Source organism: Silurus meridionalis, chromosome 9, assembly GCF_014805685.1.
Source record: "Silurus meridionalis isolate SWU-2019-XX chromosome 9, ASM1480568v1, whole genome shotgun sequence".
NCBI classification, from domain to species: domain Eukaryota; kingdom Metazoa; phylum Chordata; class Actinopteri; order Siluriformes; family Siluridae; genus Silurus; species Silurus meridionalis.
The window spans coordinates 14377617-14398448 of record NC_060892.1 but is presented as its reverse complement, the minus strand read 5'-3'; the positions used below and the strand labels follow the sequence as shown (position 1 = coordinate 14398448).

At 37.5% G+C, this 20832-nt stretch overlaps 2 protein-coding genes across 6 annotated transcripts in view; both read left to right on the top strand.

Annotated features, from left to right (window-relative positions):
- The first annotated feature begins 4537 nt into the window (after positions 1 to 4537).
- On the top strand, positions 4538 to 10530 carry LOC124391421 (uncharacterized protein C2orf73 homolog). Of its 5 annotated transcripts, none has more exons than XM_046857986.1 (5): positions 4538 to 4861; positions 5806 to 5968; positions 6126 to 6279; positions 6788 to 6894; positions 9290 to 10530. In XM_046857986.1, the coding sequence occupies exons 1-4, from the start codon at positions 4803 to 4805 to the stop codon at positions 6871 to 6873; spliced, it is 462 nt and encodes a 153-aa protein (XP_046713942.1). In that variant the 5' UTR covers positions 4538 to 4802; the 3' UTR covers positions 6874 to 6894; positions 9290 to 10530. The 5 variants fall into 5 exon arrangements, with proteins under 5 accessions (XP_046713942.1, XP_046713940.1, XP_046713939.1 ...); XM_046857984.1 differs by lacking the exon at positions 9290 to 10530 and adding an exon at positions 7191 to 7206 and having other exon boundaries at positions 4647 to 4861; positions 5806 to 6028; XM_046857983.1 differs by lacking the exon at positions 9290 to 10530 and adding an exon at positions 7155 to 7201 and having other exon boundaries at positions 4647 to 4861; positions 5806 to 6028.
- Positions 10531 to 10930: 400 nt separating this feature from the next.
- sptbn1 (spectrin, beta, non-erythrocytic 1) overlaps positions 10931 to 20832 on the top strand; it is a 69651-nt gene continuing 59749 nt past the window's right edge. Inside the window, exon 1 of the mRNA XM_046857046.1 lies at positions 10931 to 11064. The gene's annotated coding sequence lies outside the window, so the exon portion shown is untranslated. The remainder of the gene's footprint in view (positions 11065 to 20832) is intronic.

Sequence of the window (20832 nt, the reverse complement as noted above, 5' to 3'; positions counted from 1 at the left end):
AGAGCAGGGATGAAAGGGGGGTGATAATGATAAGAAGGCATATGCACATCAACAAATCAAAGATGCGGTTTGACTGAATATTTATGGAATATTGAAGAAACTATTAAGTGCTCCTTACACTGACTCAGTTGATTCTGTAAACAATGTTTGAAAGCAGCAGCTTATCTCTGGAGTCATGCAATAAATCTGACATATAACATTTACCTGTGATCTCCCAGATAGAAGGTTAGTTTCAAAGTAACCAACAGTTTTATGTTTTATGTTATGTTTAACAGACTTAGAATTGTATCCTAATTTAGTTACTTGGATTTTGGTTACAAAAATGTTAAAGTATGAGCCTGTTGAAATTAGACTGAATTGCAGCTCTTGTCAAACCTTTTTTTGTAAGTATATATCTTACACAAAAAGGCTACTTTGCATCAGCAACACTGACTCATTGACAAACAAGTCATTCATAAGAAGACAACTTATGGCACCTGTATTCATAGCAACTAGTTTCTAACTAATAAATCATTTGATTGTTAATCATAAATATAATAATATATTATGTGTCAGACGGTCATTCATGCAATGGTACACAAAATCATGATCCTACTAAACAGCTACATCAATTTGGGTAGAATATTTGGCAATCAGATATTTATCGATCAGAGGACACCTATTCAAAAACTGGCAGCCTCCACATTTCTTATCTTGACCACTTTCTTCCATGAGAGAGAGAGAGTTTCTTTCGGCTTCTCCCGTTAGGGGTCGCCACAGCGGATCCTCCGCACGTTTGATTTGGCACGTTTTACGCTGGATGCCCTTCCTAACGCAACCCTCCCCAATTTATCCGGGCTTGGGACCGGCACTGAAAGTAGCTGGGGATGGTTCCCTGACCGGGAATTGAACCCGGGCCGCAGCGGTGAGAGCGCTGCATCTTAGACCACTAGACCACCAGGGGACCTAAACTTTCTTTCGGCTTCTCCCGTTAGGGGTCGCCACAGCGGATCCTCCGCACGTTTAAATTGGGACATGTTTTTACGCTGGATGCCCTTCCTAACGCAACCCTCCCCAATTTATCCGGGCTTGGGACCGGCACTGAGAGTGGCTGGGGATGGTTCCCTGACCGGGAATCGAACCCGGGTCGCAGCGGTGGGAGCACTGCGTCTTAACCACGACCACTTTCTTCCATATGGATACATTTTCTGTTCTAAACTCAGCAAGTCTGGGCAAACTACTGGGTAGGCACCAATCAGAGGCCACATTTTTATGATGTCATCATGTAGACTTCTTACAATGTATTTTACAGTATTTTAAAACTTGCCTTTTATAACAACTTATTTTACAAAAATACAAAACACAAACCCAGCCATTATTGTTGCCCAAGCCAGTGCACTCTTAGTGCCAGTTCCAAGCCTGGATAAATGGGAAGGTTTGCGTTAGGGAGGGCATCCAGCGTAAAACAAGTACCAAATCAAATATGCGAATCACGAACCATTAATCACAGATTACTAACGACCTAAACAAAATGGGGCTTCCATTTGGTTTAAACAGAAGAAGTAGAGGAGGAAGACATCTATGGAAAAGGAGAAGTGTAGGAAAATGGAGGTTAGGGTGGGCACTTTAAAATTTGGTACTATGACTGGTAAAGGGAGAGAGTTAGCTAATATGATGATGTGGAGAAAGGTAGACATGTGTGTTCGGGAGACCAAGTGGAAAGGGTGTAGGGAACATCGGAGGTGGGTTTAAAATGTTCTACCATGATGTGAATGGAAAGAGAAATGGTTTAGTGGTGATCCTGAAGGAAGAGTACAGTAAGAGTGTAGTGGTTGTGAAGAGAGTTTCTGATGTACGTGAAGCTGGAAGTTGAAGAGGGGATTATAAATGTTATCAGTGCCTATGCTCCACAAGTGGGCTGAGATAAAGGAGAAAAGAAATTCTAGAGTGAGTTAGATGGAGTGGTAGAAGGTGTACCTAGGAATGAAAGATTGGTGACTGTGGCAGACTTTATTGGGCATGTTGGTGAAGGGAACAGAGTTGATAAGGAGGTGATGTGTAGGTATGGTCTTAAGAAGAGGAATGTGGAAGGGCAGATGGTGGTAGATTTAGAAATTGAAGTGGTGAATATGTATTTTAAGAAGAAGGAGGGTGACATATTAGAGTGGAGAAGGTGCACACAGGTGGACTCTGTTCTATGTAGCAGATGCAACCTGAAGGAGATTGAAAACTGTAAGGTGTTGGCAGGGGACAGTGTAGCTAGACAGCATTGGATTGTGGTCTGTAGGATGGTTTTGGAGGTGAAGAAGAAAAGGAGGAGAGTGAGGACTGAAAGAAGAATAAGATGGGTGGAAACTGAAGGCGGAAGACTGTAGTGTGAAATTCAGGGAAGAGGTCAGGCAGGGGCTCAGTGGTGATAAAGAGGTGTGGGATGATTGAGCAACTACTGCTGAAGTGATAAGGAAAACAGCGAGAAAGGTACTTGGTGTGACGCCTGGAAATAGAAACGAAGACAAAGAGACGTGGTGGTGGAATGAGGAAGTGCAGGAAAGCATAAGTAGAAAGAAGTTGGTGAAACAGATCGGCAGAGAGATGAGAAAAGGAGTATAAGAAGATGTGGCAGCAAGTGAAAAGGGATGTAGCAAAAGCCAAGGGTAAAGGGATATGAGGAGCTGTATGAGAAGTTGGACAATCAGGAAGGAGAAAAGGATTTGTACCGATTGGTCAGGCATGGGGACTGAGCTGGGAAGGATGTGCTACAAGTTAAAGCAATAAAGGATGGGGATAGAAATGTGTTGACTAGTGAGGAAAGTGTGTTGAGAACATGGAAGGAGAATTTTGAGCAGCTGATGAACGAGGAAAATGAGAGAGAGAGAGAGAGAGAGAGAGAGTGAGAGAGTGAGAAGGTTGGATGGTGTGGAGATGGTGAAGCAGGAAGTGGATAGTAAGGAGGAAGTGAGAGCAGCAATTAGGAGGATGAAGAGTGTAAAGTCGGTTGGACTAGATGACATACCAGTAGAAGCATGGACATGTTTAGGAGAGATGGCAGTGGAGTTTTTATCCAGATTGTTTAACAAGATTCTGGAAGGGGAGAGGATGCCTGAGGAAGAGAAGGTGTGTGCTGGTACCGATCTTTTAGAATAAGGCAGATGTGCAAACCTGCAGTAACTACAGGGGAATAAAGTTGATCAGTCACACCATGAAGTTATGGGAAAGAGTAGTGAAAGCCAGGCGGAGAGAAGAGGTGACCATCTGTGAGCAACAGTATGGTTTCATGCCAAGGAAGAGCACTACAGGTGCATTATTTGCTTTGAGAATGTTGATGGAGAAGTATAGAGAAGGGCAGAAGGAGTTGCATTGTGTATTTGTGGATTTAGAGATTTTTCAATAAATCTCTATGAATTTTTCAGTCAATAGGCTTTTAATGCTTTAAATATGTTTGAAACATTTTTCCCTTTTTATACGGAAGAATTTGTGGTTATGCCAATGTTACCAGTGTAGTTATGATGCTCTGGTGGTGTACTGATACCACAAAACCAGAAAGGTATAAAATAAATATTCAAGTCGAGTGTAATGGCTAAAGTTTTAAATATTCCTTAAAAAAAAATAGTAAAGCCTGGTTTGCAGTCTGGAAATTTGTTTCGAGGAAACTGGCAGAGGACACAGGGAAATTTGAAAACAACCCAATATGCTGTCTGTATTGTTTGTTCTGATTTGCCTTCCTGTTTTTTCCCTAAGCTGACGTGTAACTTGATTATAGCTCATTAAGGGCATCTGAGTGGAAATGATACATGAATGCATCATTCTGCAATCGTTTTAATCACACCCACTTTCACCTAATCTGTGAGATAAGTGACAGAAAAGTACAATACGATCGAAGAAAATATTGATTAAATAAGGGGACTAACAACCTGGGGGTGATGTTGCTCATGGGGTGAATGGTGGTGACATGTTAGTGTTAGTAGTGTGAGGCAGTGCTATACTTCACTGCGTTGGGGATTAAATAAAACAGTGGTAAATTCAAGTAAAACATTCTTGATTAGCAGTCATGTGGATGTTCCTGATCCCATTATCTGACTCTCTGGAATCCATTACAGCAAAACGAGGTACCTCGTGTAAAAATGGCCATGTAGTTCCAGTAATGCCACTACTGAAGTGTCTCCTTTGGGCTATTTGTGAGGATATATATATTTGTTTCATTGTTTATTTCTCGAATTAGAAATTAGAGTAGCAGACTAAAATTTAAATCTACAATTTTTATACTTCATTTTAAACAACAACCAAGCACTAAAATATAGCAATCTTTGTAAAGTTTAGGGAAAGGATCCGAAAGAGTCGGGTCTTCTTGGTGAGCCAAATGATCAAATGACTCACTGCAAATTGGCGGTAATAATATAAACATTAATGTCCGTGCAAACAAAAATGTCTTTTAAAAAGCTATTATTCTTTTTTTATTTGGTTATTATATTGACCTTTAGTTGTAAACAGGTATTATTTATCCATGTTAGCACAGGATTAACAATGTTTGTTTAACATCGGTCATTCATTACACTATTAGCCTGTCATGCTACATCTTATGCACCTTCATTCATACTTTGCATTAGCCGTGAATAGAAAAGACAACCGCACCAAACAACATTTTGATAATAAACTTTAATATTTAATGTTCATGTTTATGTTAAACGTTTGCTTATATCAGTATTTGGAGCACGCGCCATTTAGTGTGGTCAAGCGTCAAATTACTGTCTGTCCCGGTTGCTTAGCAACGTCCCAATAATACTTACTGGAGAGTAAGTGTCTAAGTGCCTTTAGAAGAAGGAAACATGTATCAGGGAGCGGAGATAAACCTGCCCCGAAAGAAGAAGGTGCGAGAAGCTTTCCGGTACGTACCACATAAACCTCACCTGCAGGCAGCGTGGATCCTTTTAGGTTGAGAGTGTTATAAAATCAAAAGTGTTTGTGCATTCTCCCCAACCTTTTTTGCGCAACGGACCAGTTTCACGCAGGATCATTTTTCCCCGGATCAAGTGCATAATTATAGACAATAACATGCACATTATACTACTGTTAAATCATTAATAATAATAATAATAATAATATACAGAGCATGTTTGTTTCAGGAGTATCACCTGCTGGAATGAGACCACACCATACTTTTTTGCTGACAGTCTTGAGTTCTGGTTCCTCACAATTTGGTCTTTCCCCCTTTTCCAAAAACTTTCCAGAGTTGTTTGATTTGTTGGTATCTTTGCTAGACCCAGCTTGTGGTCTTCATACGGGGAATCCAGCTGAATCAAATGCAGGAAATAGGCGGAAGTGGTCATTTTTTCTGTATGAAAACACCACGAAAGTGGAAAAGGAAATAATAATAATAATAAAGAGAATTCAAAGAAATACTGTATGTTTTTTAATAAGACTGACCGTAAATCACGTGTTAATGACATCTCCAGTGGCTGAAGCCTTAATTTTTATCCTCAAATCACATCCAAAGCGTTGTTTATTTGTTGCATACCTATTCATGATGTCAGTAAATCAAATTTCAGGAGAAGAATGCCTCCAAATTCATGAACATACATATACACCATATGTTCATTGCAATAATTAAATTTAATTAAACTTAATTCAAACTTTATTTGTATAGCACCGAACAACTACCAGGTAGAATGTAGGTGCAAATTATAGTAATAAAATTAGAGTTACCATAAAATTAATTGTTTTCAATTACTGATCATTTTTCTTCTAATAGCAAACAAGGTGAGTGGTAAAATTTGATAGGTCCAGTATTAGTACTAATGTTTCCTTCTCACATCTGCTCTCTGCTTACAGCTCAAACACCTACAGGATATTTAATGAAAAGGTTCCAGAGCAGTTAAATCCAGATGATGCATACAAGGACAACAAATATGCCTCCAGAGCTCCAGAAATGACTGAGTTGCTAAAGACACACAATAATCCACAGCCTCACAATGTCAAGATCATAAGTACCAATGTGAGGTTCCTCAACGAGCCCATTCTTTATATGGAAACAGAAACTACAAAGGGCGAACAGGTTCTTATCGCCTTATAAATAAGAAACTTTTTTCCCCATTAGCTTTGTGGATAAATTTAATGGTTTTTTTCCATTATTTTGTTATAATTTCTACCAGGATAAATGGTGGCTTAATGCACCAGACAAGAAACATCCTAGAGAACCAACATACAGTAAGGAGAGCACACAGAGATGTGACTACCAACCAGTCAAGCACATTCCAGGGATCAGGGTCCGAGGGTGGAGAAATAAACCCCCAGCTACAGGAATCAGTGAGCAGCATGTTTAAATATATATATATATATATATATATATATATATATATATATATATATATATATATATATATATTGTGTGTGGGTGTGTGTGTGTGTGTGTGTGTGTGTGTGTGTGTGTGTGTGTGTGTGTGTATTGTGGTTTTCTAGTAAGTCACCTTCAAAATTATTGTCGTTATTTTTAAAAAAATGAGGAAAAAGACAATGGCAGCTTGTCCAAGGAGGAAGGGGAGCCAAAAATGCACCATATTTGTATACCAGTCGTTCAGCTAATGTTAATCTTTATAAAGTATTCATGCACAACTTGAGTGTTAAAAAATCCACTCAAATCTAATTTTGTGACCACTAATTACTATGACATGTATAAGCTGATGTTCTTTTTATTTGCTCAGCTTTTGTAGATGTATTGTGACCCTAGTGGTCAAAATCTGTAAATGCAACAAGCACTAATAGAGGTCTATTTGGGCAGAAATCAGAAAACATTGATTGTTCCTGATCTTTGCAGTTCCAACTCTGAGTCCCCTTTGCCAATCTAAGGAATTAGTGGAGCACATGTCCTTCATTCACCAATACGACTCCAGAAAAATTTAAAGCAAGCCCTGTCAAGAAGGGGTAAGATTTATGTTAGTGCCTTTACTAATGGTTTTAGTAGAAAGCAAGCTACTTAAAACATCAGAATATCAAAATTATTTAGAATTAATTGGAACTTTTAAATGTTCATCATGGCACATAGCTGTTCAATTATCAATGTGATTTTTATTATTCTACTGAAAATTCTTCTAGATTTTTAGAGCTACACTTGTACACTTCTAGAGACACACTCACACAAAGGAAATTTTGCTCACATAAGAAAAAAACGGTCTTGCCTGCAGGTTCATTTTATTCCATCTACCCTATTAATCCCAAAGGCCCAAAGGAAAAATACGGAGGAAAAATATTTTCCGGCTATTCAAAGCCACACTTTCACTGCCTGCTTTGGCAGCCGGACCAGGAGATGATATTTATGTCAAAGCTGATACAATTAACAATGACCATTTTAACTACACATTTATGAAAACGAATGAGCTTGTCATGCTTATCAAGAAACTGTAAACTCCTTTGTCCTGAAAAAATTTACAGATTTACGCACTGACACTGAAGACTCCTGCCGAAAATGTTACATAAACGTTTCCTCACAAAAAACGTATTTAAAACCAGTTCCCATTTAGCATCTAGGTACAATTTCTTATGTTATTAAACATATTACAGATAACAAATAATCAATACTTTCTATCCAGTCCCAGCTGGGAATTCAATAGTGAGGTTGTGCATAAAATAACAATATTTTACTGGTATTTTTAGTGTTACTAGAGCTCCGTCTTTAAACTGTGATTTAACATAATCAGAATAATGTTATTACTCTTTAAAATTAGATGTGTTAATATAGACAAACTTTTCTGTTTCACAAAATGTTGTGTAAGGATTTGAAACAAGTATCATGGGTCATGGAAAAAGATTTTGGGTGAGGACAACATGTCTAGACCCTAGTGCACACTGCACAACTTTACCATGATTACCCAGTTGCCAAGTATTTTTGGGTCTTGGCATATGTTCACTGCATGCCCCTGTGGTGACTGCTTGAGTAGTGGGAACAGCACATTATACTCAGTCTCTGAGTGTCATAGAGATTTGTTTTATTTTTTTCTCTCCATTGGATCATGTATTATAAACTCTTTTGTGATTAGCAGTTAGAACAGCCAATGAGAAGGAAACTAAATTAATCTTCTCTCACGCACACCAGGATCCTGAGTTTAGTTTATCATCCATCTGTGTACAAATTTCATTGTATAAAAATTTGTTGTATTGCTTCAATGACAATAAAGTTTCTAAGTCTAATGTGTACGAGAGCAAGGGCAAAATGTAATGCAGGCAAAATAACATAAGCTGTTTAGTGTACTTTCGGCTAAGTTTGAACATTTATTCTTACAAGTAAATTTATATGCAAATAAAGCTGTAGGAAAAACTAGCATTATCGAATCAAAGACAAATCCTAGGACACTATATCAAAGATTTAGCTGTTTTCTAGAAGATGAGGTTACATCTTGTTGAACTTAGTGTACATGGAAAACAACAGAAACCTTTCTGAGACCATATTGAGACCAGTGCCCAAAACCAAGAGATGTCCAATAAAATTTTAAAATGTCCCAGACTAGAACTTGAGTCCATTAAATTCAAATCTTTCAGCTATACATTAATATCACACAAAGCTTTAATGATACTTTAGTGCTTAAACGAAGGACAATTGGCACAATTTTTTGTGGTCATTGGAAAATTGTCAGTTGTATTGTCAATACAGTTCCCAGTCAGGGAACTATCCCCAGCCATTAGGGTTGCACAAGCCACTAGTGCCGGTCCCAAGCCCGGATAAATGGGGAGGGTTGCGTTAGGAAGGGCATCCAGCGTAAAAACGTGCCAAATCCAACATGCGGATCATGAATATGGATAATCCGCTGTGGCGACCCCTAATGGGAGAAGCCGAAAGACAGTTTATTGTCAATACAGTTGTTGTTGTTGAAGCATTTTATTAAAGACTTTTAGTCAAATACTTCCAAAAATAGAACTCAGAAGTTCTTGGATTCTAATAAGTACACAATGTGATAATGTGTGCTGGTTACATGCATTAAATTAGTGCCTAAGGTTGTCATGAAACCACATGTGTTAACTGTCATTACACACACACACACACACACACACACACACACACACACACACACACAAACTTTCATTGTGCTGTCCTGACAGTGGGGAGGAGATTTGATCTGGAACGACTTTTGGCAGCCACATGACTGTGATCTGTTCACCACAGCTGCATTTCTCCTTGTCCAAACCCAACCCTTTTGCACTGGACTTGTCTGGTCTGCTTTAAATCTGTTTTATTTTTGCTTGCCTTCTTTTTATTTCTCTCTCTCTCTCTCTCTCTCTCTCTCTCTCTCTCTCTCTCTCTCTATCTATCTATCTCTGTCTAAAGCGCCGTGGAGCCTTTGTGTGGAGCGAGAGGGGGGCGATGGGGCCTAGTACATTCCAGAGCTCGGAGGGGATTCATTCGGACTCAGAGGGAAAAACATACAATATGAACTCTTCCCAGCATGCCCTTCTGTCCTCTCTACAGATGCATGTGTCCACTGGGATCTTCTCCACCCAGGCAAGCCCTGACCATGGGAACTCCCACAGTGGAAATGGCAAGATGGCAGGGATCCCTGCTTAGTTCAGTGGGATCAAAGTCACAGCATGAGGATCCTGGAAAGAACCATGGTGCACTTGGGTTTGGAAAAAAATACAAAGTGAATTGTTCTTTTCATATCCAGTGTCATATATCAGATTGTCACAAACATTAATTTATAGTTAATAGAACCATACATATGTTTCTTTTTACAGCACTGTGCACTGTAGTTTTGAAAAACAGGATTGCTGACTGTTTTTTTAAGTAAGGTAATAGTGTTCACCTTCAGATTCCTCTTTCATTTAGTTCATATAATAAAAATAGTTCATTAGTGGTGCAAAGCAAAATAAATGTGAGGATAAAGTGCTGGTATCTTGACCCACCCAGTAAGAGACAAAGCTGTTCCATACAGTAAAGTAATGCTTCATCAAATATGAATGCATTAGGGATGCACTGTATGGGGAAAAAATGCAGTCCCAGGATTTAAAGGCTAAATGGAGAGGCTTGAGAGTCCACCTGCATAGGCCACTTTTTCGTAACACATAAAATACAGCAATTGTTTATGCCTAGTTGTTTGTTTAAGGTGTCATGACTTGGTTTTGGCCCCAAACAAAAGGGTTTTAAAAAATTGTTTTTGTCTTGTGCACTTAATTTTCCACCCAAAGATATAATTCATATAATCAGTAAAACATGTGTGTGGGTATGTGTGTATAAACTATATATACACACATTTGGTTTAGGATTTGTTTAAATGTGCAGTTTGTGAGGAAAAGTGTATGTTGATTACAAGTTTGTATCCAAAACGAAGAAGACAAGAAATGTAATATGCACTACAAAGATGTTCCTTGTGTTTTGAGTCTGGTCTGTGCTTTAACCCCGTGCGTGCGTGTGTGTGTGTGTCACCCCGCCCTGTAGCTCAGTGCAGCATTAGGCAGAGCTCTGATACAGACTAAAGAATAGCAGAAGCCGTGTTCATAAGGAATCAGTTCATTGATTTGATTCTTCCGACAACTCACTATTGAATTGTTTGATATCAGAGTTTAAGCACCTGCCTGAAATGTTTCTAACAATTTCACACATTTACACCTTTATACAACCTCAATATAGGTGTAAACACACTTATTTTTTACTATTTTTTTAATTATTATTATTATTATTGTTGTTGTTTTTGTTGTTATTAAATAAATCTTAATAACGTTTATATTTCATATAATTTATATTCGTAAACTGTGTGTGTGTGTGTGTGTGTGTGTGTGTGTGTGTGTGTGTGTGTGTGTGTGTGTATATATATATATATATATATATATATATATATATATATATATATATATATAGAGAGAGAGAGAGAGAGAGAGAGAGAGAGAGAGAGAGAGTTTCAGTTTTGGAGAGTCGATTTGAGTGAGTCGTTTTAAAAGAGTCGTTCACTCGCTTTAGTGTTAATCAGGAGCCAGTGCGGATCTGAGCGGTCACTCCCCAATCCCAGCGTCTCTCTCTCTCTCACACACACACACACACACACACGAGAGCGCGCACGCACTGCGGACTCGGGAAGGCGGTGAAGTTCGCCACGTACACTTCGCTAGGTAAGTGTAATTAATCTGTTTCTAACGGGATGATGAGGAGACACGCGGAAGAGAGAAAACATTTGATCCTAAGCAAAGAGGAGATGTTAATGTTTGGTGAAACGTGGAGATGGATGGATGGATAGATGGATGGATGGAGAGAGAAAATCAGACAATTTTCCAACAGCTACTTTTGCGCACATGGAATCAGTGCAGCGCCTCATGTTGCTGGTCGCTGCTCGAGTGTGTGGCTCAGTAAATCCTCCGACATGTTAGGGTTGTGTGTGTCTATGTTCGTGTTCGCTTCGATAAGATGCGTGAGATGGAGTAACGGGAGGGTGCAGTAGGCTGGATGGGAACAGGCGTGGCTCTGCTGTAGTTTGGTTACTGCAGAAGGGGGTTTGTGTTGTGTTTTTGTTTTGATTTGTTGTACTATTTAATACCTGATCACCTCTTGTTGGGTGATAACGCGCGCGCCCGCTCTATTGCTGATGCACGAGCGTATTTTATTATTATTAGTGGTTGTGTTGAATATTTGCAACTGCATCATCGTTACGCCTATCTATCTATCTATCTATCTATCTATCTATCTATCTATCTATCTATCTATCTATCTATCTATCTATCGACTATCTGTGTCATGATTCAGCCTGAAGGTCGTTTCTGCTTACAGATTGCACATGATTTTCACACCTGCAGTTGTGCATGCTCACGCAACATTACTTTAAAGCAAATCGAGCACTGGAGGCATGTCGGAGATTTGGTGTTTCTCCCCACCCCTCTAATGTTTTGAGCAGAGTTGTGGCCATGAAACCGACCTTCCTGCGCTGCTGCACTGCGCTGCAGTCCTTTCTTTTTTTAAGCATTCAGCTACATGTCCCCCAGCACGGTGTGTGTGTGTGTGTTTTGCACGCCGCGTTCATGCGAGCAAACAGCAAAACAGTCCCGCCATGATGTCATCCCGCCACGCACATCCCCGTGCGGCTCGCTAGGCAACGGAACAGCCCCAGTCGCCATAGTGATCTCAGGCCGCATCTCAAATGCCTCTCTGGTCCCTTTCATTGAAGAGCTCTAGTGAGAGGGAACATGTCTCTCACTATATTGTTTTCATTTTTCTCTGTTTGTGGTCAGTGTTGCTCGCCAATCTTTGTAGTCCTGCATCCACCTGGTATTTCACTTGTTTTTACTAGGGGATCTGGAGTTTATCCTGGAATAGTTCAGAAATACACCATTGATTTAACTCAAGAATAATTCACAAACCCATTCACACCTGGGTCCTCAGTCAACCAATCAAAATGTTTTTTGGGAGACTGGAGGAAACCAAAGACCCCTGGTTGAACCTGCATGGTTAAAAAAAAAAAAATGCAAAACTACACACGAGTAACTTGAATTCCGTAATAACACTGCATAACCATGATATAATGTGCATGTGAAACAGCTGGTAAGGTTGTGAATCAGTACATTATGTGACAAGTTCTGGGATAAGACCTTGGCTTATTACACTTTGAGACGGCAGTGACTCAAATTTGGGTGACATGACTACACTGTATAATGCGATGTAAAATGTCACCACTGGATTTTATCAACAAGAAGAAAGGATTGACCTTCTAATTTCACCACTCATTGTAAAATGCCAAACATTAAATATCTAAGTTTCATATATTATTTATATGCGTGTTTTTAACACTTAAAAGTTGTTAGACTTAAACTTTAAATACAATAAACTGTCAAATAAATTGAACATGTCAGACATTTTGGGTTTCAAAGTAAAGCATTGCTTCTGTAAAAGCTCTTCTGGTGCAGAGATAGCAAAGGTACACACATCCTTCACTTAAGTAAAATAACAGATACTAATGATTTAAAAGTCTCTGGTTAAAGCTGAAGTACTGACTTCACTATTTTACTCAAGTTAAAGTAAAGAAGTTTGGGCTCATTTTGAGATTTCTATTCATATATTTATGTCTGTGAGGCGAGTATTCACTGAGATTCAGGTTGTTTTATTTATGTGTCTGTGAAGAGAGATGTCAGAGAGCGCCCCCTGTCTGTTTTCTTTATTTTACAAAAGCACAGCGTTTTGTTGTTATGAGTGTATGCAAATGAAAGTAGACCCTTTACAGATTCGAATGATTTATTGCTCATATCTGCACGATTACAAAAGACAGAGTAAGTTAAGTTCGTTTCAGCGTTATGAGGAAAAAATGCCACAACACGCACCACCGCGTTTGTTGACCCCAGAGGGTTAATTGCTGGATGTGGGCATCATGGCAGATTTTGGCATGTGATTAAAAACTTGGCGCATCAGTAAAACAAATGTTTACTGATTAATATAACTAATACCAATTAATAATATAACGTCCTGATTAAACGTGTGTTGTGTTAAAGGTTTTAATTTCTCCTCTTTTATATTTATTTATTTATATTTTTTATAAAAAACATGTTAACATGTTTTGACAGCTCTAATATATACTTCTACAAAACAAATTTAAAATGTTGTTACCCAATGAAATGTATCCAGGCTGAACATCCACCATATAGAACACCAGCAAAGAAAAGATGATGATGATCAGGTGATCAGGAATGTCTTTGTTCCCAGTCATTTTTACTTTGCTCCCCTGTCTCATATTAGTACAGTATCCACGTTAGCCATACTGTACTTCTTGTTGCCTTCTGCCTTGATCATTAGCTTCGTTAGCTTCGTAAACTAGCCTACATCTTTAGTGTGTGAGAGCCAAGAAATTATACACCAGTGATAGATTGAAAAAGCAACGCAATGACAAGAAATAGGTTGATGGGCTGAAAACGGCGCAGTGAGAAGGAAAAATATTGACATTTTACCAAATAGATTAAAACCAAAGTAACGAGCCTGGTTTAAAAATGTAAGAAGTAGAAAGTACAGATATTTGTATGAAAAATGCAATGAGTGAAAGTAAAAAGTTGTCTGAAAAATAAAGTGAAGTAAAGTACTGATAGCAGAAAATTCTACTTAAGTACAGTAACAAAGTATTTGTACTTCGTTACTTCCCACCTCTCTTCTGGTGTAATTCAGTGATTTGACATATTGCACAATGTGTATGTTTCTCATTATGGCGAATCATGTTCATAGATGTCTCTCACATCTGGTCAGTGCCTTGGTTTTGCAGCCTTATACTGGGTGTAACTTAATGCTTTAATATGGTACAACAGACATGGTTTTCTTCTTAAAAGTGCTCTGGTTATATATTGCTACCTGCGCAAGAGTTTGTAACTTGTAATTTCCAATCTTCAACAACTTAAAATATTGACTCAGAATCCCAGAAAGGTGTCCAAAACCCTTTAGTTTATAGTATGCACACTGACATCATATCAACATGGCTGCCCACACTTTTAGCACTTTTCTACATTTAAATGAGATTATAGAAGAAAATACATTACAAATGATTAAGTTGTCATAATCACTACTAACTATAGCTGGATCATGACTTGATTCTAGCAAACAAAAGACAAGCTTTTGTGAAAGTCAAAATCAATGTAATTTCAAGCTCCAAATTCCCACTACAAATTTAATGTGTCTCAGCAGCATAAATGCAGATTCATTAAATTAAAACGGCGGGGCACGAAGGTGCTAAGGAAGGAAACTTGTGAGTCAATGGCATTTCAAACAGATCCAAATGGCTAATTGGATCAACAAGTGTGAAATCGGACACCCGAGTGATAAAGCATGATTTAGGACATCTTAAAAGCCAGTAGACATCAGTAGACATCAGGCTCGTGTTTTATATATTTGAAAAAACAAATGAAAGATGTAACCGTCCATAATTATTTGTTTAATTCTAAATGCACACACTAATTCAAGCCACTTCATTGAATTTATTAAGCATAAATAACACAAAAGTTAAGTAATAAGGACCTGCAAAAAAACTATTTTATTCACTATTTTATTCATGACACTTGCCTAATGTCTCGAGTCATTATTAGGAATTTAGCACTGTCATAGCAGGTTTGATTTGATTTTAAATTTAGATTTTGGTGTTAAATATTAAATGTATTGTCAGGGATTTGTGCTCTACTGAGTTCATAATGTGTATGCATATGGTAAAATATTATGCAGTTTATGGTATGATGGCATAAACCTGGAATGATGCTGTTTTCTCTTATAGAACATGATTAGCCACTCATTTGCTTTTATGGTTATGGTTTGGCTACTGATAGAAGCTTATTTATTTTTTATAATTAGATAATATAAAGAAATAAGTTTTTGGATCAGGTTTTTTTGGTTGGGTTGGGATTTTCCTCAGGATGATGAAAGTTTAGCACTAATGACCTGAGGGTTGTGAGTTCAAATTGCTGACCTGACACCATCAGGCTCTTCAAAAAGGCTCTTAACTCTCAGCAGCATACTTTTATACGTTCACCCTGTTATCTCTTAGTTGTGAATTGCTTCAGATGAAAGCACCACCCAAATAAATAAATAAATGCAAATGTAACTTCACAGGTTACTCTGAAGGTTTTGATCTTTTCACAAGGTGACATTTAACATTTTAGCACTTAAAGGAATACACTGGGGTGTTTTTTATGTTGGTGTATCTGTGACTAAATTGGGTATTGTTTTCTCAACAACATAAAGAATATATGGCCCAAGCTCATTTCTAATTAAAATCTAAAGGGCACTCACTGAATATTGTCAAAAAAGCATTAACACATGTTTACTTTCATGACATCAGTCAAAAACATTCTTAAAATAATTTTCCTATTATTTCAAATTGTGGTTAGGCCATTGTTACCAGTGGTGTAGTGTGACCGATGACCCTTCAGAAAGGTTAATAAATTAAGAACAAAATAAATTACACAACTGACCTTGCCCTCTGTTGTCAGTTGCAATCTTCTTGTATTTTTTTCTTATTGGTGGTCAACGTTTCAAAACATAAATTCTAGTGTTTGATACACTAAAGATGTGGTGGATTGAAATTTAGAATGAAACCACACCACACGTTTTTATAAACAGCTGAAGGATTGGCATATAGGGAAGTCTCTTTTTTTGTACTGGTGGGTTCACTTGGTCATGGTGTGTGTGTGCAATGAAACAATCAGGTATTTTTGCTAACACAGGAGGTGAACGACAGTATGTGTTTAAATGAGCACATAGTGCGACATGTTTATGCTCACATGCTGTCCATTTCTCTTAAAAAAAAAAAAAAAAACTGAAAAAAGATTGGATTTCTAAATGTTAAAATGCTAAAGGTATGATGTTTTTTTCCCTAGGTATTAGCAGCTTTTGCATTTAAAATGCTGCTGGGTTCTAGGAGGTTGAGCTTTTTATTACTAGCTACCTGTTGGATAACTTAATTAGCTTCACAGCAGAGATGGTGTTAAAGTGGGACAGGTGGTATCGTCCGCTTGTTTACTGGGACAGAAAGGAGAAGGACAAGGTGGGGGAGATCGGGAGGGTGTGGAGTTGATCAGTGAATGACCAGCTGTCACAAGACGCTGATGACAGGTGAGGGACACATGGTGTTCACAAGCGGCCTAGGCACACAGAAAGGGGAGGAGCAAAGTATGCTTGGGCTGAGTTTATGGCATAATCCATAGTCTGTGTCCTGCCTGTTTTGGCCATGTTTCTCCAGCTGCCTCTCTTGGGACTGTCTGGAATTTTTACTTCTTATTTTTAGGTCTTGAGAATTCAGAGCTTAAAAAGCTGAGGGCCATTTGGAGTGTTCTGTTTTTTCTTTTCTTTTTGGGGACCTGATTTGGCCTCAAGGGAAATAGAAATATTTACATCTTTAATTTGGTGGCCTTGAGTCTGAGTTTGAACTGAAAGAGTAGAATTTGAGCTGCGATTATTAATTTATGAATCAACTTGTTTATGTTCCTATAATAGCAAATAGTAAAGCATTTTAGTGTCCTTATACAAAATATTTATTTCTTAAAATGGCTTGTTGTAGTTTTCATCCATTTGTACTTGTGTTTATTGTGGATTGTCCACTGAACAAGTGAGTTCCTGTTATCACTTTTAATATAGCAACTACAGTCAAAACAGACATTTCATTCTTACAACCAGTGTCTTTTTTTTATTAAAAAGTAAATAGGACAAAAATACAGCTTGAAATGAAAAGTAATCTACACCTCTATCAGATAAGATCATTCATCAGTGCTGGTAAGTCTGGTAAGCTTAGATTTTATTTCCTTGGTAAAATAATCTTTGGAGCATTTGGATAAATATTTGAGAAATAGTTCAAAGCGTTATTATGACATTACAGATCTGAAAAATATAGAAGTATTTCTATATAAAATTTTATGGAAGTATTCCTACAAAAAATAGAGAACGCTGATTTAACCATCTTCGATTATATCAATTTTTCCAGCTAAACAGATTTTTGTATTAATAAATAAATCGATAAATCTGTGTATTCCGAGGTATTGGAGCATCTCCGATTTCTCAGCAGCATTGTATTTCCCAGCATTAACAAGCCTATTACGCACAAATCAATGTCTGCAATAGGCCTAATAGCAAAAGAGATATTTGTGTGCTGATTGTGTTTGTCGGAGCAGAGCCATAACTGACGTACTTGCTGTTGTCTGAGCCCAAAGTGAATTAGAGGAAATGAGAGAGAGCCTGAGGGACTGGGCGAGGTCTATAGCTGTGGACTTCTCTTCTCTGAGCCTCAACAGTCTTCTCATGTTTCACCTCTCTCCTTATCACTCGTTTGCAATTTCTGTTTCTTCTTTTAGTGACTGGTTACTAATCTTTTTGAATAGGAGAGTCAAAAACCATATTAGTGCTATTTAATTTAGCATTTTTTAATAATTCAAACCATTTTCAACACAAATTACAGACTGCAATTCAGCTTGCAAGGTATATACATTCATCAGTAGTAATGAGTGATATATATTTTTTTAATACTTACCACTCACCCCCAACCCCTACTGTATTCCACAGATTTGTTTAATCTGTTTTAAAATGGCATATTATCCAAACATCCATCCAACCATGTCTCCACCCACTCCTGCAGCTGGATTCTTTAGCGCAATGGTACAGCTGTGTCATGATGCAAACCTCGACCCTGGACCTTGCAATTCATCCAAATCCTACTCTGCACGACAACATATGGCTGCCAGAGCTGACTTCTAATTCACAATAGAGACATTAACTCCTGCTCTGGTACAACCATTACAGCACCGAAATGTCATTAGTGTCAGTGAGCTAGCTAGCCATTACCCATGGAAATGCTAGTAGATTCAAGTAGGATCTTGGATTGTCATTTCCAAAGAATATGAATACCTCAGTGAACGTTAATGAGCTAACAAAAGCTAGCTGGCTAATATTGTTATTTAAATGACAATTTAAACATTCCTGATAAATAAATACTGCTATAATCCGCTTCAGAACTATATAAGGACTGTTTTACTTACAGTTTAAGACGTGAGTTGCCGTCTAGAAATGATGTCACATTCTCAACTTGGGTTTGAGGAGATTTATATGCATTTCAGAAGCAGGAATTCCAAATTGAGGAGGCATTGTCTTTTTCAGTCAGACTTTCTGAGCTTCAATTGGACACATTATTACTTTGATGCAATAAGCTGTATTATCCAGGCTAAACTAATGGACCAAGGATTTTAATTGAAGCCTTCTTGTAGATAAAGAAGGCAATAGAACTATAACTTATTTTTCAGAGCAACAAGTGTTATTATTACAGGAGTTAATCTTTTGAGCGGACTTAAAATAAAGGACGTCAAAGTTTTGCTTCAGTGTGATGATGTGGTTCAAACACTTATTTCCTGTAGTAACTGTAATGTTGCAATGTTTTTTGTTGTTGTTTTTGTTGTAGTACAACAATTGTTTAATTAAACCGATTTTCTTTTAATAACTTATTACCAATTTAGGTAGTTTGGTCCTGCATGAAAAACAAAGAAAAAAATCAGCTAGTCACATTAGCAAGAAGCCACAAACCCACCAAGAGTCATCAATGGATGCATTTGTGGTTCAGAATTGTATTACCCCTGCAAATAATTTCACAATGTAACCATAGTTACAAAGTGCTGACATTGAAGGCTCACATCAATTTATTTTTTATGTGGAACTACTTTCAGAGCTGCTGTTATAGAAAATTGATCAGCATCTACTGACCAATCAGAATTGAGAATTCAACAGCATTGCGGTGCATGTGATGCATGAGTGTAAGACCTAATGATAATATAATATGCAATATAAACATCAATTTAGTAGGCTCTTTAGCGTTACTCTTCAATAAACAATAATACAACCCGGCCTCTTCAAATTATATATATTTTTACACGTACAGTAGAAATAAAACGACGCTCTCTTGGAATCATAATTTCATTTTGCATTTTAGATTGTTAGATCAGTTGCAGGAAAATGCATGGATTTTGGATCACCATATTTGGAAACATCAGTTTATTTATACTTGCTTAAGTGTGTGCAAACCCGTGCGTGCGTGTGTTTGCGTGTGAGTGTGTGTGTTGGTTTGCGTGTGTGTGTGTATATATGTGTGTGTGTGCATATTTGTGTATGAAAGAGCCAAGCCTTCTCCATGAATCTGGAAAACACTCTAGGCACATAATTCATTTCTGATTTCTTTGTTCCACACACTTTCTCACTCGATAGTGATCTCATCTTCAAAGCCTTTTCTATGAAACTGATTTGAACATAGCTTCACATATGCACAAACACATTTTTTTTTATTTATAGTTTTTTAGTGTGAGCTTTATTAAACCAGGAACTCTATTGGCTTTTGCAAGAGAGTCCAGGTAAAAAAACAACAACAAAAAAACAAACATTGTTGAATACTTACATTTTATTTTTTTTGGCTACATTTATTCAACAACAATTCTCTATAATTTCCTTACTTGTTGGTTTGTAGAAGGTTTCTGTAAGGAAATGTATGTATATGTTTTTTTTTTAACAATAGCTGGTAAAGTTAATAAAGCTTGGTCTTTTAAATTTCTCACTGATGTCATTAAACTGATGCAGCTTTGGAAAAAATGTGGTGTTCTCAAAATGACACAAACACTTCCCAGGTCATTGACCTCACTCAGGCTATCTCTTCTTTCCCCTTTAGTCATTCTGCACAAGTGAAGAAGGAAGTGCTGTCCATAAAAAGGCAAACTAGTATGTGGTAGATGTGCATGGAGTAGTACAATATGGAAAAAAAATGCCATATTGCAATTATATTGCAGGGTGGAACAGTTTTACTACTGTTATTAAACACTGAATTTTTAAGTTATAGTTTATATATCCATTTTAGTATAATAATGCACAAATCCCTGCCGATTAGATGGTGATATACAAAACTTTTTTGAATAAATACATAATATAAACATGATGATTACTGTTATGAAGTGGAACAATAGAATGATTTGGAAATTTTACATTGTTATGGGGTACAGAAACTTAAAAAATCACTTTTTATATATTTTTTTAACCGGATAAAGGAAATGCATAATACAAGAACAGTGGATTAATAGTAACTTTGTTCCTGTAATACAAAAAATATAGTTTCAAGAATATGCTTATTTTAATATTGATATCTTAGCATATATAATCATCAGTGTGTGTATTAGCTGCAACATGGACACACACTATAATAAACTGCTAGAGTTCTCTGCAACTCATCACATTTGTCAAGAGAAAGGGTGTTGGCCTCTTCTGAAAGCCATTTGTGCGTGTGTGATAATGTTACATTTGATTGAGCCGCTGTTGGGCCCCTGACACTGAGCTCACTGCTTGGATTGCTTTTTGCCTCATAAATAAGCATGAAAAGGTATACAACAAGTTCCTGTGGCATTTTTATTATT

Bases quoted from the DNA above. Each gene is read 5' to 3' on its own strand.
- LOC124391421 (XM_046857982.1), top strand. From the start codon at position 4,803: ATGTATCAGGGAGCGGAGATAAACCTGCCCCGAAAGAAGAAGGTGCGA. The intron at 4,862-5,805 runs GTACGTACCACA...CTCTGCTTACAG, and splicing joins AAGGTGCGAGAAGCTTTCCG to CTCAAACACCTACAGGATAT. The intron at 6,280-6,787 runs GTGAGCAGCATG...TGATCTTTGCAG, and splicing joins ACCCCCAGCTACAGGAATCA to TTCCAACTCTGAGTCCCCTT.